The sequence below is a fragment of the Gallinula chloropus genome (genome assembly GCF_964237585.1).
Source record: "Gallinula chloropus genome assembly, chromosome: 6".
Classification (NCBI taxonomy): Eukaryota; Metazoa; Chordata; class Aves; order Gruiformes; family Rallidae; genus Gallinula; species Gallinula chloropus.
Genome location: NC_140091.1, coordinates 2,108,684 through 2,122,269, shown reverse-complemented (window position 1 = coordinate 2,122,269; position 13,586 = coordinate 2,108,684). Strand labels below are relative to the sequence as shown.

At 48.7% G+C, this 13,586-nt stretch overlaps 1 protein-coding gene across 1 annotated transcript in view; it reads left to right on the top strand.

The window, feature by feature from the left end:
• Positions 1-13,586, top strand: part of CACHD1 (cache domain containing 1) — a gene marked incomplete at both ends in the record, with an annotated part of 107,983 nt that overhangs the window by 89,980 nt on the left and 4,417 nt on the right. The window contains 9 exons of the mRNA XM_084266175.1: positions 1,259-1,369; positions 6,354-6,476; positions 8,663-8,762; positions 8,876-8,992; positions 10,275-10,435; positions 11,110-11,196; positions 11,406-11,522; positions 12,130-12,281; positions 13,026-13,187. Of these exons, the coding sequence (XP_084122301.1) occupies positions 1,259-1,369; positions 6,354-6,476; positions 8,663-8,762; positions 8,876-8,992; positions 10,275-10,435; positions 11,110-11,196; positions 11,406-11,522; positions 12,130-12,281; positions 13,026-13,187 (1,130 nt within the window). The remainder of the gene's footprint in view (positions 1-1,258; positions 1,370-6,353; positions 6,477-8,662; positions 8,763-8,875; positions 8,993-10,274; positions 10,436-11,109; positions 11,197-11,405; positions 11,523-12,129; positions 12,282-13,025; positions 13,188-13,586) is intronic.

The following is a 13,586-nucleotide window of genomic DNA, read 5'->3' as shown; positions in this document are numbered from 1 at the left end:
GCTCTGGAGTGTGTTTTGACGCCTGTGCTCTGTTGAAAGGAGATGGCCAGGTGCTGTGACACTGGGAAAGGCACAACCCAGCACCATGTCCCAACACTCTATGGGGAAGGCTCTGAATTGCTCCTGGCTTCTCAGCTCTCCTGACCTATGTTTTCCCTGAAAAAAAAAAACCATTGCCATAGCTCCTGAGTAGCTTTCCTTCTGGTTTCCTTCCATCTTTGTCATTACTTATGTTTTTGCTGACAAATAAGATGCTGGAATTTTGCTCACTTATTTTGTACTGAGCTAAACAAGGTGCATTTGTGTTGGAAATGAACTGAATGCACTTCTGCAGTCCCTTGGCTCCATTAAGAAAGCTTTCAAATGATTTTTTTTTTCATTGTTTAGGGGTTTGGTTTTGGTTTTGTTTTGTTTTCTTTCACACTTCACTGATTTTTCTCAACCCATGGTTTTGTAACAGCCTCTCTACGCAGCCCGCTGCGGTGTCTGGGCTTTGATAGGAAGCCAAATGGCAGCGTTTTGGAAAAGAGATGCAAGTGAAGCCCCAGTAATGAAGTACAACTGAGCCTGTGAGAGTCCAGGCTCAGGGTCAGCATACTGGGGCAGGGAAAAAGCAAAGCAGTGGATTTTTTCATACATTAAAGTGTTCTCCAACACTTGTGGTGTTTTATAAACTTTTCTTATCACAGTGGGAAGATATTTGATGTGATTGTGGCTCATTTTGTGTTGACAGTAAGTTTTAAGGGAGATTTAAGTGGAGATGAGGTGCTCAGGGGTATGGTTTAGCATAGGACAGGAATGGTTGGACTTGATGATCTTAAAGGTGTTTTCCAACCTTGTAATTCTGTGATCTGGATGTCTTTCCAGAATTTCTTGTGGGAATTATGCCTCTTGGTTGTCCATTTTCCAGTGTTTGCCCCATAATAATGTTTCCAGTGTTTCTTTGAGTTTGAGACTTCTTTGGCATCAAGTCTTATGCTGTTTTGGGGAAAAAATGTCTACAGTGACATCAGATGTATACTCTACCAGAGTAAACTGAGCTGTATGTTCTGAGGGACTGTTTCCTGAGCCAGTTATGTTGAGGTCTGGATCCCAGTCATACTTGGGCACTTGTGTAATATTAAGAAACATTAATTTGGTAGCATGTTGTCCATGGTGTGCAGGATTCAGCATCCTTCTGCAAAATCAAGGATACCATCTTAAAGTTTGCAGTAACTCTTTTTCACTAATTATGAGCATTTCTTTTGGCTGCCTTTAGGTACTTGCATGCAGTGGCTAATCCAGGACTAATTACCTTTACTGGGCCCTACTTAGACGTTGGAGGGGCAGGCTACGTCGTTACCATCAGTCACACAGTCCATTCTTCCAGGTAAGCTGGGTTTAGAGGTTTGTGTCAAGCAAGAATACCTTCAGTTATCAACCTGTGCTGTGGGGAGGAGAGAAATATGCCTGGTTTTAATGCTTTTAGAGAAATACACCTGGCTTTTAGAGAAATACACCTGGTTGTAATGCTTTTAGAGAAATATACCTGTTTTTAAAGCTTTTTGGTGAAATGTAGTATAACAGTGTGTAGATTTGGTGGAAATAGTATATGGAAATACTGCAGAAAACCCATGTTCTATGAATTTTATATCTGTAGATTTTTACTTATGGAGTTTGTATTCTGAAGATTTATTGGTAGATGAATAATGGCAGCATATAGGAAAAAAAAGATCCTTTGGTGAGAACATTCTCCTGGATGAAGGTGAGATGTCATGTACAGAAAACAAGGACTGAGGAGGAGCTTGGGATACATTCTCTCCTGCCTGTAGCCAAATACAGTTTCATGGAGACAGATAATCTCTGCATCTTCTGGAGTTACTCACACTCCTGGAGTTGTACGTACCAGGGTGATGTTTGGAAGGGAGTTAGAGTTGAAAGCAGATGTACTGAGCTGCACACAGAGACCAGCTGTAATCAAGGCTCTGTCCATACTCCAGGAGTTGGGGGAGCTCCTGGCTCAGGGCTGTTTAATTTGGCTCTTCTGGACAGGGGCTTTCAGGAGGAGGAAGGACTTGAGGAGAAGGCTCTAAACCTTCAGCTGCCCTTGCATGATCACTGAAATCGAAGTGATCTTTGGATCAAAACCAGAAGGAACATCACAGCCATATAGGAAGGAGTATTTTCTGTATTCATTAGCCTTCTGTGGCTTAAAGAGAGGAAGGGGGACATCCTAATGTAGCTTCATTCAAAGCTGATGAAGGGAATCTCAGCATCTCCTTTATTCTCAGCACCGTTAATATTACCACCAGAAGTGGAGTTGGGCTCTCTCTGAACATCTCATGCTGGAACAACCCTTTTCTGCCAGGACATTGTTTGTTTGTGTGTTTGTTTCTGCTCCCTCCTGGCCAGGCCCCCAGCCTAAGGCTGAGGTTGACTGGAGATGTTGGCCATCTAAAGGAGGTCACTTCATGCGTACCAAACCTTTCTAGCATGAGCTCACAAGCTAATTGTCCTTAACATCCCCATCCCAACAGAAATTCTCCACAATTATTCCACCACCCAGCTATGTTCAGTCTGTTCTGCCCATTCCCTCATGCAATTACTGTCCTTATCTCAAATTCCTTGAGCCCCACGTTGGGTGCCAAAAAGGACTGTGGCGGTTTGGCTCTGGCTAGAGGCCAGATGCCCACCAAAGCCACTCTATCACAGCGTGAGCTCTTCCAGCTACTCACTGGTAGTTACTCATTTCATTTTTTACTCTGAGCCTCTTACAAGAGGTTGACTGACCATGTGGCTTCTGTGCACACTCCAAAGTCCCACAGGTTCAAAGGAAAATTCTAACATGGTGCTAAGAAATACTGATCACAGAGCCAGCACTGCTCAGGACCTTGCTTTCCTGCTCCTCTCAGAGACATCTCCGCATGGTTTGTGATATCCCACCATGGGACATCTCCCTGTCTTTCTTGGCAGAGTATTTCCAGGCCTCATGCCTGCATGGTGCTCCTCATGGAGTTCACTTCAGGGAAGTAAGCACTTCTGTAAGAAGAGAAGTGCAATTAATCACAACTCTGATGCTTATCTAGCCAGCGCTGGTTTGGTTAGCTTGAAGAACTCTGTGGGTCATTAGAACATGATTAAAGAAGAGTTAAACAAAGTTTGGCAGATGTGAGTGTGATTCCTGGGTAAATATGACCTCTAAAGCTCCTAGTCACATGCAAATATAATCCCCCAAGAGGTCTCAGCTAAAAGAAAATCGGGAGGGGTGGGGGAGGAAGGAGTAGAGTTAATCCCCACCCTTCCATTAGGAACCACTGCGTGTGTTTAATAACAGCAGCACTTTTGGTGGACTTGGCGCTTTCCTCGCCGTCCCGTTTCATGTACAGCTGCTTCTTGGTGGCTGGGAATAGAAAAGCCAGGCAAGAAGTTATTTAATGCAATTTGCATCAGCAAACCAGAAGGATTTAATACTGAAAATCAAAGCTAAAATATTTACAGTGTTCCTAAGGGCTTTCTGTGTGTTGGGATGGAGCAGTGACTTCACGGCTTGACGCCTCGTTGCGTACAGTTAAATGTCTGTGAGGTTCCACTGTCATCCCTTTTCCCCTTCCGTGAGATGGGTAATGTGGAAAACAGATGAAAAGTGAGTCTTTAGAGTCTGTGTTTATAAATCTACAACTTGGATTTGACCCCATCTTCACTGCATCTCTTTAAAAGCAAACAAACTTCCATCCTGTAAGCAGCGTTGGGCTTATGTGGATAAGGGGTTGCCAGCAGCCTCTGCTGTGAGTAGTCCAGCTGTGCCATGCAGGATCTTCTTTTGCATTCTTATCTTCAGAGATAAAATTTCTTTAGAAAAGTAGGTTTTTAAAAGTAGCAAGCCAGAGGTGTCTCCTTTGTAAGGCCCACATAGGTGCAGAGCAGCACACTCTGCAGTTTGAGGGAGAGCTTTGCACCCTTCGGGGACAAGAGCTGACTTGGTCTGGCTGGGCCACCCAGTGCTGCAGGAAGGAAACTTTGGGAACATGGGTGTTGGGAAAGGAGGTGTGACAGGTCCCCTCATTATCCAGTCCAGCCTCAGGCTTCTGCACACCACCATGCTATATAATCATGCTCATAACCTGCCCTAACAAATCCTGTTGTCCTTTATTATCTGGTTTGCCCCAGAACCTTGCTGCCCAATGGGGATTCCCACCTCTGTTCAAGGGCATTGATTCAGGAGGTCTTGACTCTGGATGTTTCTCCCAAGGGGAAGGCAGGTGTTTGCCAGGATTGGAAGTTTTGGAGAAACAACCACCTAAATAGAATATCATTTCTATGTGGAGATTTCAGCGTCTAGATGGGCTTTGCCAGACATGGAGACTGTGCTCCTGCCAGGAGATTTCTTGTGAGTGCTTCACTGATGGCAAGGAAAGTTAAAACAATATGACTGAGCAAAAGTATAGGGCTTTTTTACCTTTGCAGAGCTGTCAGAAGGTACATCAAAGGCTGACAGAACAGTCTCAGGCTGATGTTTGAAATGTATTGGTTGCTAAGGCAACTGTGTGTTCCTGAACTGGTGTGTAAAAATAGGACCATGGGCCCATTTTCAGTAGGGGGGAAATACTGCAGTTCCCAGCAGCTCTTGCAGCCGCTGCTGGTGAGCATCCCTGGAGAGCCCAGGTCCTGCCCTGGCCCTAAATGTCTGGTTTATGATTGCCCTGTGCTGGGGAAAAATACGGAGTGGGAGGGCTCGTTAAGTGACAGGGCTGTAGATGCCACCTGGCATGGCAGAGGCGGTGGGCAGCACTACCAGGTTAACAGGAATTACTCTGTTTAATTCCCCCAGCACGGACAACCAGCCTCTTAGTGGGATGGGATTCGCTTACCATGGTGCTCGTTACCCAGCCCCTGGTGCAAGGCGACCCCATCCACTCTCTACCTTGGCCAGCTCTTCTTTTCCCCAGCTGTGATCATTCCTGCACTTGGGAATTTTAGGGAGTTAGCAAAACATCTCCACCAGCTCTGTATTCAGGTCCTGACGCTGGGATCTGAGCAAGATGAGCTTGGAACATAATTCCCCCTGCAAGGCACTGGGTATTTGGGTGTAGAGGTGAAGGAGCTGCCTCCTGCCTCCGTTTGTGTGGGTGGGGAGTTTTTAATCCAAATTTATGTTGCTAACCATTAAATGTCTGTAGGTGGTGGGGTGTAGAAAAGAGCCAAGGGAGAATGGCCTGTGGGGAGAAGGGTCGATCCCTGAGTGGGATCCAGCCCTTGGTGGGCTGTCTCCTGTCTCCTCCATGTTCTGGTTGTTCAACCAGAGGTGCAGTTTAACTGGGGAGACATCAGGATTTGCAGCAAGTTTGCATTGTTGGTTGTGCTGCTCTTTGCTCCATTTGCAGCTGCTGTAAGTGCTCCTTTAAACACAAACAGGGTAAGCCATGCTTCAGTGTGGAGAGGAATAGACTGGGCCTGTGGGCTGAGACCAACGGGATGAGGTTTAACAAGGCCAAGTGCAGAGTCCTGCACATGGGACACAACAACCCTGGGCAGTGCTACAGGCTGGGGGCAGAGTGGTTGGAGAGCTGCTGGCAGAGAAGGAGCTGGGGGTGTTGGGTGATTGGCGACTGAACATGAGCCAGCAGTGTGCCCAGGTGGCCAGGAACGCCAATGGCATCCTGGCTTGTGTCAGAAATAGTGTGGCCAGTAGGTGTGGGGAGGTGACTGTGCCCCTGTACTGGGCACTGGTGAGGCTGCACCTCGAATGCTGGGTCCAGTTCTGGGCTCCTCACCATTAGAAGGACAGGGAGGTCCTGGAGCGAGTGCAGAGAAGGGCAACCAGGCTGGGGAAGGGGCTGGAGGGCAAATCCTCTGAGGAGCAGCTGAGGGAGCTGGGGGTGTTGATCCTGGAGAAGAGGAGGCTGAGGGGAGACCTTCTCCCCACCTCCCCTGCCCTGCCAGGAGGGTGCAGAGAGGTGGGCGATGGTCTCTGCAGCCAGGGGCCAGGAGATGGGACAAGGGGCAATGGGCTCAAGCTGCCCCAGGGCAGGGTCAGCTCAGCTGGGAGGGCAAAGTTCTTCCCTGGCAGAGTTGTGGGGCTGTGGCACAGGCTGCCCAGGGAGGGGGCTGAGTCCCCAGCCCTGGGGGTGTTTAACAGAGGGGAGATGAGGTGCTCAGGGAGCTGGGTCAGCACAGGACAGGGGTGGTTGGACTCGAGGATCTCAAAGGGCTTTTCCAACCTTCTGACTCTGTGATTCTGTGAGATGTGGATCTGTGCTGGTCTGTATGCCAGGGAAGCCAGCCCCCTTTTGAAGTAGGGAACTGAGTTATTAAAATATTAATCGTTAAACACAGCCATCAAAGCCTTCCTCCTTGTCTCCCTCCCCTCTCTGCAGTACACAAATGTCTTCAGGACATTCAGTGGCAGTAATGGGCATCGACTTCACCCTGCGATACTTCTACAAAGTTCTCATGGACCTGCTGCCAGTTTGTAACCAAGATGGGGGAAACAAAATCAGGTAAGCCCTCCTGCCAGCACTAAATACCTAAAGGCTTTTTCTCCCCTTTAATCAGACAACCCAGAGGTGCTTCCAAGTGAACTTACTCTAGGATTCTGTTAGACAATGGGAGTGCTCTGATTTCCACTCAAACCTGTGCTTGTTCCTCTTGTAAAGATGATGTGGACTTCTCCATTCTTCACCAGCTAAATAAACAGTCTGCAGGAATACAAAAATGGAAGGGAACTGATTTTATTTTCATTTTCTTTGGGTTATATTTACACTTCACTGACATCCTGGGCAAAAGCCCCATTCTTTTTTAAATGAATACACTTCCCATTCTCTTCTGTTTGTTTTGATTTTAGCTTAGTTACCATGAGGGTGTAATAATGATGTATTGTCTTGTGTTATTTTAACTGGGATTATTAAAATACACTTCTGCTACATTTTTCCTCTGAAATATATAGCACAGCACTAGTCACAAGTTTGATTTCATCTGCAGTATCCCATTTTATTCAGACCTAAGTGTAGCTCGATTGTTCTTTAATTACCCGTTTTTGAACAATCAGGTTGGGGAGGTGGGGGCAGAGCCTGATTTGGGTCTGGGGTAACTTGATAACATGCTTTGGGTGCTGTTGTTTGTTTTTTCTTTTTAAACCTTAAATTTGAGATGTGGTTTTCTGTCACCTTCCCAGTTCTTTCCTGGTTTGGTTTGGGTATTTTTTAATATGTTTTATGGTCTATAAAAATAAAATCAGAGTTTCTGGTTTGGCATTCCTTCTCCCCCAGTTAAAAGCTATTAATAATCAACAGGGTCAGGAGCTTTAGGGTTTCTGCATTCCCTAAATGAGGAATTTTGAGCCTGTTGTTAAATGTTTTGTTGATAGAATCATAGAATGGTCTGGGTTGGAAGGGACCCCAAGGAGCACAGAGCTCCAACCCCCCTGCCACAGACAGAAGCTGGATCCAATGCTTGCAGTCTCTGTGTGAATAAGCACAGGCAGGTACTGAGGGGCAGCTGCTCTGCCTGGCAGGTGTCTGGGGCTTTGGACCAAGCTGTAACCACCTTTCTCCCTCCTCCCTCATTCCGGGACAGCCACAAGCCCACCCATTCTCCTGTTCCTTATGGCATCACTTCAAAGAGAGAGACAGTGCAGCATCACAGCCTGGGTTTCTTAATGCAGAACCCAAACGGTTTAGGGCAGGAAAAAGAAATTGAAACAGCCCAGCCCCAAGTTTTCATGGCTCCCTGTATGCACAAAGCAACTGTCCCCCCTCTGCCTGCCATACGTGAGGGCTGCGCTCTCCCTCCGTGAGGCGGTGGAGGTAGAGCTCCACATCGCAGGCTGCCATGGGAATCGCAGACTTTAAAGCCTCCCGAAGTGTCCGCCGGCCCCAGGCAGGAGGCTGGGGCAGTGCGGGGCCCCGCCGAAGCCCCGCTGTGCCCGGGGTACCCGGCCGCCTCCCCGCGGCGCTCTGCGGGAGCACTGAGCAGCCGCATTAACCTCCTCCCGTCTGCCTTCTGCGGCCGCCGAGTCTCTCGATGCTGATGCAGGCTGTGCAGTCCCGGCGCTCCCTGCTCCTCCGCCTTCTCCAGCGCGGCTGTCTGCGGCTATGGAAACGGGAGATGCTGAAAACATTGGGGATTAAAACCTCGCGGCACACGGGTTTCTAGATAGGGGCACCGATCCAACAGAATTTCCCTGAGATCCCACGGGAAGCTAATGGGAAGAGCTGAAAAGGGAGCGGGGAGGCTGGGAATGAGACAGGCCTGATCTGTCGCCCCATTAAAATTCAATCCGAAGGTGGGAGGTCATTACAGGAGAGTGTGGAATCTCTGTTTAATTGGTAACACAGTACGTTAATGAATTGTTAAACCTCTCCAAGTTTGTTATGCTTCATTTTTTTCCTGGATCTTCCCTGAGCAGACAAGCCAGAACACTGCTCTGTTCCTTTCTGTCCCTGATCAGTTCCCTTTCCAGGTCCCTGATGGTACAGGCGATTGAAAAGCTTCCAGGAAATCCCAATATCTTCCCTAAAACCATTTTGCAGTGAAGTTATGCAGCAGCCCTGTTATTTTACTAAACAGAAGCCTTTACAAACTCTTCCCCTAGCTGTACATTTAAGGTCATGTTTAATTCCAGTGTGTTTCTTGAAAGCCTGAGGAGGTCTGACAGGCATCTCTGTGCTTGCTTTGTCGTGGGCAGGTGCTTTATCATGGAAGACAGAGGGTACCTCGTGGCACACCCAACCCTCATCGACCCCAAAGGACATGCACCGGTGGAGCAACAGCACATTACACACAAGGTCTGGCCCCCATGCTCTCTGTTTATCCCACCTTTTCCAATTGCTGGTGGGGGCTGTACAGAAGCTGCTGTCTGTGTTTGACTGAAAATCCACCTTATTTTTCTTTCACTTAGGAGCCTTTGGTAGCAAATGACATCCTGAACCACCCCAACTTTGTCAAGAAAAACCTCTGCAACAGCTTCAGTGACAGAACAGTTCAACGGTTTTACAAATTTAACACCAGCTTAGTGGTGAGTGAGGGGTTTTTTTTCTTTTTAATGTTGCTTTTGAATGTACTTTGGTTGGGTTGAGTTTCTTCTGGTGGAAACGTGACTCCTTGCCAGGAGCAGCAGCCGAGGCTGGGAGCCAGCCTTGCGTGTGGGTTGGCCTCCGTTCACCCTCTGCGAACGCAGCGTCGGTGAGCTGGACTGGACCTACAAGGGATGAGGGGTGTGACTGCTGGCCAGCTGTGGTTGACGTCTGCAGAATCTCAGCCAGCATCATGAAAATAAGTTCTCAGTTGCTGGGTAAGGGGTTTCAAGCTGTAGTTGGGATTTTTTGCTTGGGATCCTCTCCTGACTTCTGGTTTCCAATTCCGACCAGTGCCACGGGCAGTAAAGGTCTCTGATAACTTATCCTTTAGCTAGGTGACCCAATAAACACAACTTGCAGAGTATCACTGTCTTTGGAGATGCGAATGCTCTGCAGTCCCTGCAGGTCTTCTGTGAGCATCTTCTGGTGCTGAGAGGTCAGAGCCAAGGGCTATTGTCTCTGGCTGTGCTCTGAATCCCCATCGCAGACCCGCCCTTGCAGGATCGCTGCAGAATTACTCCAAAGATGTTAAACTCAGTGGGAGAAGCTGCTCGCTATGTAATACTTTTCAATTACTACTGGGAGGAGAAGGTGGGAAGCGAGCATCAAGGATATTTGAAAGTAATGTCAGAATACGCTGTGTCAGGGAGGCTTAAACATTTTCCCCTCACTTGAAAAGCAAAAAAAGAAAGTATATTGCTATAAAGGAAGTTGTGTAGTGCAGAGCAAAACCTTCCAACTGCAGCAGGACACAGGGAATCAGGAATGAGCCTGCAAACCAAGTGGGTCATGGCTGCACAGGGCTGTGGGGTGTTTTTCATAGTACACGTGCCAGGAAGTTCTTAGCAAGTGGTGGTGGTGCCTCCCCATCAGCAGAGCCTCTCGCAGAGGTCACCGGTGGCTGGCACCGTGGGGACGGGGAGAGGAGCGGTGCTGAGCAGAGAAGTGTAACCTGCTGGTGGGATATTGGCCTCAACGCTGCTGCCACATCTCATGATGTTTCTGAGCTAAGCTAGTTTTCCCTGTCCTTGCACCCAGCAGCACCTTGGAAGATGTGCAGAACCCGGGTTGTCAGGTGGATGGAGAATTTTAAAAGCCTCTATCCTTATGAAGGCAGCACTCCTGTGTTCCTCAGCAGGTTTCCTAGGAAGGGGGAAAGTTGTCAACTCCCTAAAATCCAGGTTGCTTCCTGCACCAGTAACATGAGTTATTTTTCCCCAGGGTGATCTGACAAACCTTGTGCACGGCAGCCACTGCTCCAAGTACAGGCTGACGAGGATCCCGGGCACAAACGCCTTCGTGGGAATCGTCAATGAGACCTGCGACTCGCTCGCGTTCTGTGCCTGCAGCATGGTGGACAGGCTCTGCCTCAACTGCCACAGGTGAGCTGGAGGTGGGAAGAGCACAGCCTGCTCCAGGCCTTCACTTCTTTCCTCCTCCTGAATTCAAATTGGGTAAAACCACATTTATTTCCAAAGCTAAAAGAAAACATGGAGTGCAAAAGCAAAGTGTGAGACCTTCACTCTACCTGTGCTGTCTGTAAGGGGCACGGTGACTCAGGATACCTCGGAGCCTTTGCTGTACATTCACTGTGGTAAAACACAGGGTGGTTTCTTCCTGACACATTTCTCTATGCTGGGTGATGATGTCAAGCCAGTCACTGCCGTGACAGACATGGTTCCGCAGGGGCAGTTGTCTGTGGACCAGACCCTTTGTTCTGGCACATCGATACCCAGGATTCTACGTGGATCAATGTAGCTTTTCATCGAGGGCATCCTGGTGCTTGCAGATTTTGCCCACACCAGCATCGTTATGTTAAGTTGCACTGGCAAGAAGGACCCTCATGTTTAAGCCTGGGACTGCAGATAACAAATCAGAGAGGCTCCATTACTGTATTGTCCTCAGTCCCAGTGCAGACTGTAGCAATCCCTTGTGTGCTGGGGGGGAGAAGGAAGGTTGCCCAACAGCCTTCTCCATGCTGCACTGCCGTTAGGGGTGTGCTGAAGTCACGCTGTGATGTCTGATGTGTTTTTATCTCTGTCTTCTGCCCCTGAAGAATGGAACAGAACGAATGTGAGTGCCCATGTGAGTGTCCTCTGGAGGTAAACGAATGTACCGGCAACCTCACCAACGCCGAGAGCAGGTGAGAACCAACCTGGGGCACAAGGGCCAGTGATGAGTTAATTAACCAAATCACTGCTTCCTTCATATGAACTTAGCCGTGACACAGGCAAGGACAGACAGCACTTTCAGTGTCATTAAGCAGATTAAATGTAATGGGTAGAAAAGATGTCTTTGGTTGTGCTTTGACTGGCTTTATCATACAAGGCTTTACTTCTTGCCCTGATACAGGAATCCGAGCTGTGAGGTTCATCAGGAGCCGATGACCTTCACTGCCATCGATCCCAGCCTGCAGGATGCTCTCCCACAGTGCATTAACACCCAGTGCAGCCAGAGAACAGAGAGCGGGTAAAGTGCCATCCTCCATCCCTCAAAATACACCGTGGTACTGGGATAACTGAGTGAAACCAGCTCTTCCTTACGTGTTTAAAGGAAAAAAGAAGGGTGGGGGGAACAAAAAGAAAGAGTACGATGCCAGAATGAGTTATTACTGCCCATTTTTTTATTACTGCTTATTTTTTGGTAGTTATGAATGGTCTTCAGGGAACTGAGATTGCTGGAGCAGGTTGTGCTCTGACCAGACTTCCCAAATCCTTTATTCCATGCTCCGGGGCATTGAAGGAAAAGGCTGGAACCATAGTCAGACTTTGCCATGCTGAGAAAGGCCTTGTTGGAGGAGTTACAAGTAGGAAGTTCCCCCTTTGTTCAGGCTGAATGATGGAGATAAAACCCAAGGCAGGCTTGGAAGGTGCACACTGGAGATGCAGCTTCCCTGTATAACTTCCCTTCTGCTACTTGAACGTCTTAACGAGAAGGTTTTAGTGACAAAACATTATGCATGGGACGGTTTATGGGTGATTTTGGCTTCCCTCTGTCTCTGTTCTAAACCAGACTGAGCTGTGCCAGAGGAGAAGTGCTGAACTTGAAAGTAAAGTCTTTGGGTTTTACTTTCCAGGGATTGCTTCGGCGTGTTGGACTGCGAGTGGTGTATGGTAGACAGCGATGGGAAGACCCATCTGGATAAGTCCTACTGTGCCCCTCAGAAGGAATGTTTCGGCGGCATTGTGGGAGCGAAGAGCCCGTACGTGGATGACTTGGGAGCGATAGGTAACTCTGCCTTGGCTCAACAGAAGCTGCTTTTAGCTGTTGGCTCCAGGAACGTGTGTTTTCAGCCTCACAGTGCGCTGCACATGACACGTTCCTCTCTTCTGCTTGCAGTGAATTAGTATAAATAGTGCAGCAGGTAGTAGAGCAGTAACACCAGGCCTGGTGGGGGCATTATATTCCGTGAGAAAAGAAGCCTGAGAGGGGATCTGATCAGTGGTTATCAATAGCTGAAGGGTGGGATGCAGGGGGAAATGGGCAGCCCCTTTTCAGTGGTCTGTGGGGACAGGACAAGGGGCGATGGGCTCAAGTTGGAGCACAGGGAGTTCCCCCCAATCTGAGGAAGAACTTCTTCCCAGTGAGGGTGAGGGAGCCCTGGGACAGGCTGCTCAGGGGGTGTGGAGTCTCCTTCTCTGGAGAGATTCCAGCCCCGTCTGGACACCGCCCTGTGTGCCCTGTCCTAGGGACCCTGCTTTGGCAGGGGGTTGGACCTGATAAGCTCTAGAGGTCCCTTCCAACCCCTAAAATTCTGTGATAGTTGTTAAAGTTGATGGGTGCTGTATGTGCTGCCCATTCCTGTCCTGAGGATGTACCTCTCTGAATTTCTCCTCCTGTCTAAAGTGTGCTGCCTGGGTGTGCACCGAAAGCCTTCACAACCTTCTCTGACCTTCAAAGATGTTGATTTAAACCTTTCTGCAGATCATTTACGGGGTTGTTTTTCCCCCTCTCTCATCCTGTTTGCTTTAGGAGATGAGGTCATCACTCTGAACATGATCAAAAGTGCCCCAGTCGGCCCTGTGGCTGGAGGCATCATGGGCTGCATTATGGTGCTTGTCCTGGCAGTGTACGCGTACCGGCACCAGATCCATCGGAGGAGCCACCAGCACATGTCACCTTTGGCTGCACAGGGTGAGCTGATAACTCTTGAGAGAGGAATAGTTGGGTGGGAATTGAAAAAAGAAACCACAGCAACCCAACAAAACCAAAAACACCCACAACCCAACCAACCAAAACTAATCCCAAACCTTGTAGATGTAGTGCTTGAGGACATGGTCTAGAGGTGGGCTGTGCAGAGTTAGGCTGTGGTTGGACTCCATGATCTTAAAGGTCTCTTCCAACCTAAGTGATTCTCTGAGTCTTCCCTTGGTTTTGTTTCCCTTGTGCCAGCCCTTAGGAGAGCAGATCCGTTCCCCCAGGTGTCTGTGTGCTGCTGCCCCCTCCTGCCCAAACCCCTGCCCTTAACGCGCGGCTCTTCTCGGGGAGCTGCAGTTACGCTTGGTCTGGAGCTAACCTAAGCCCAGCCTCACA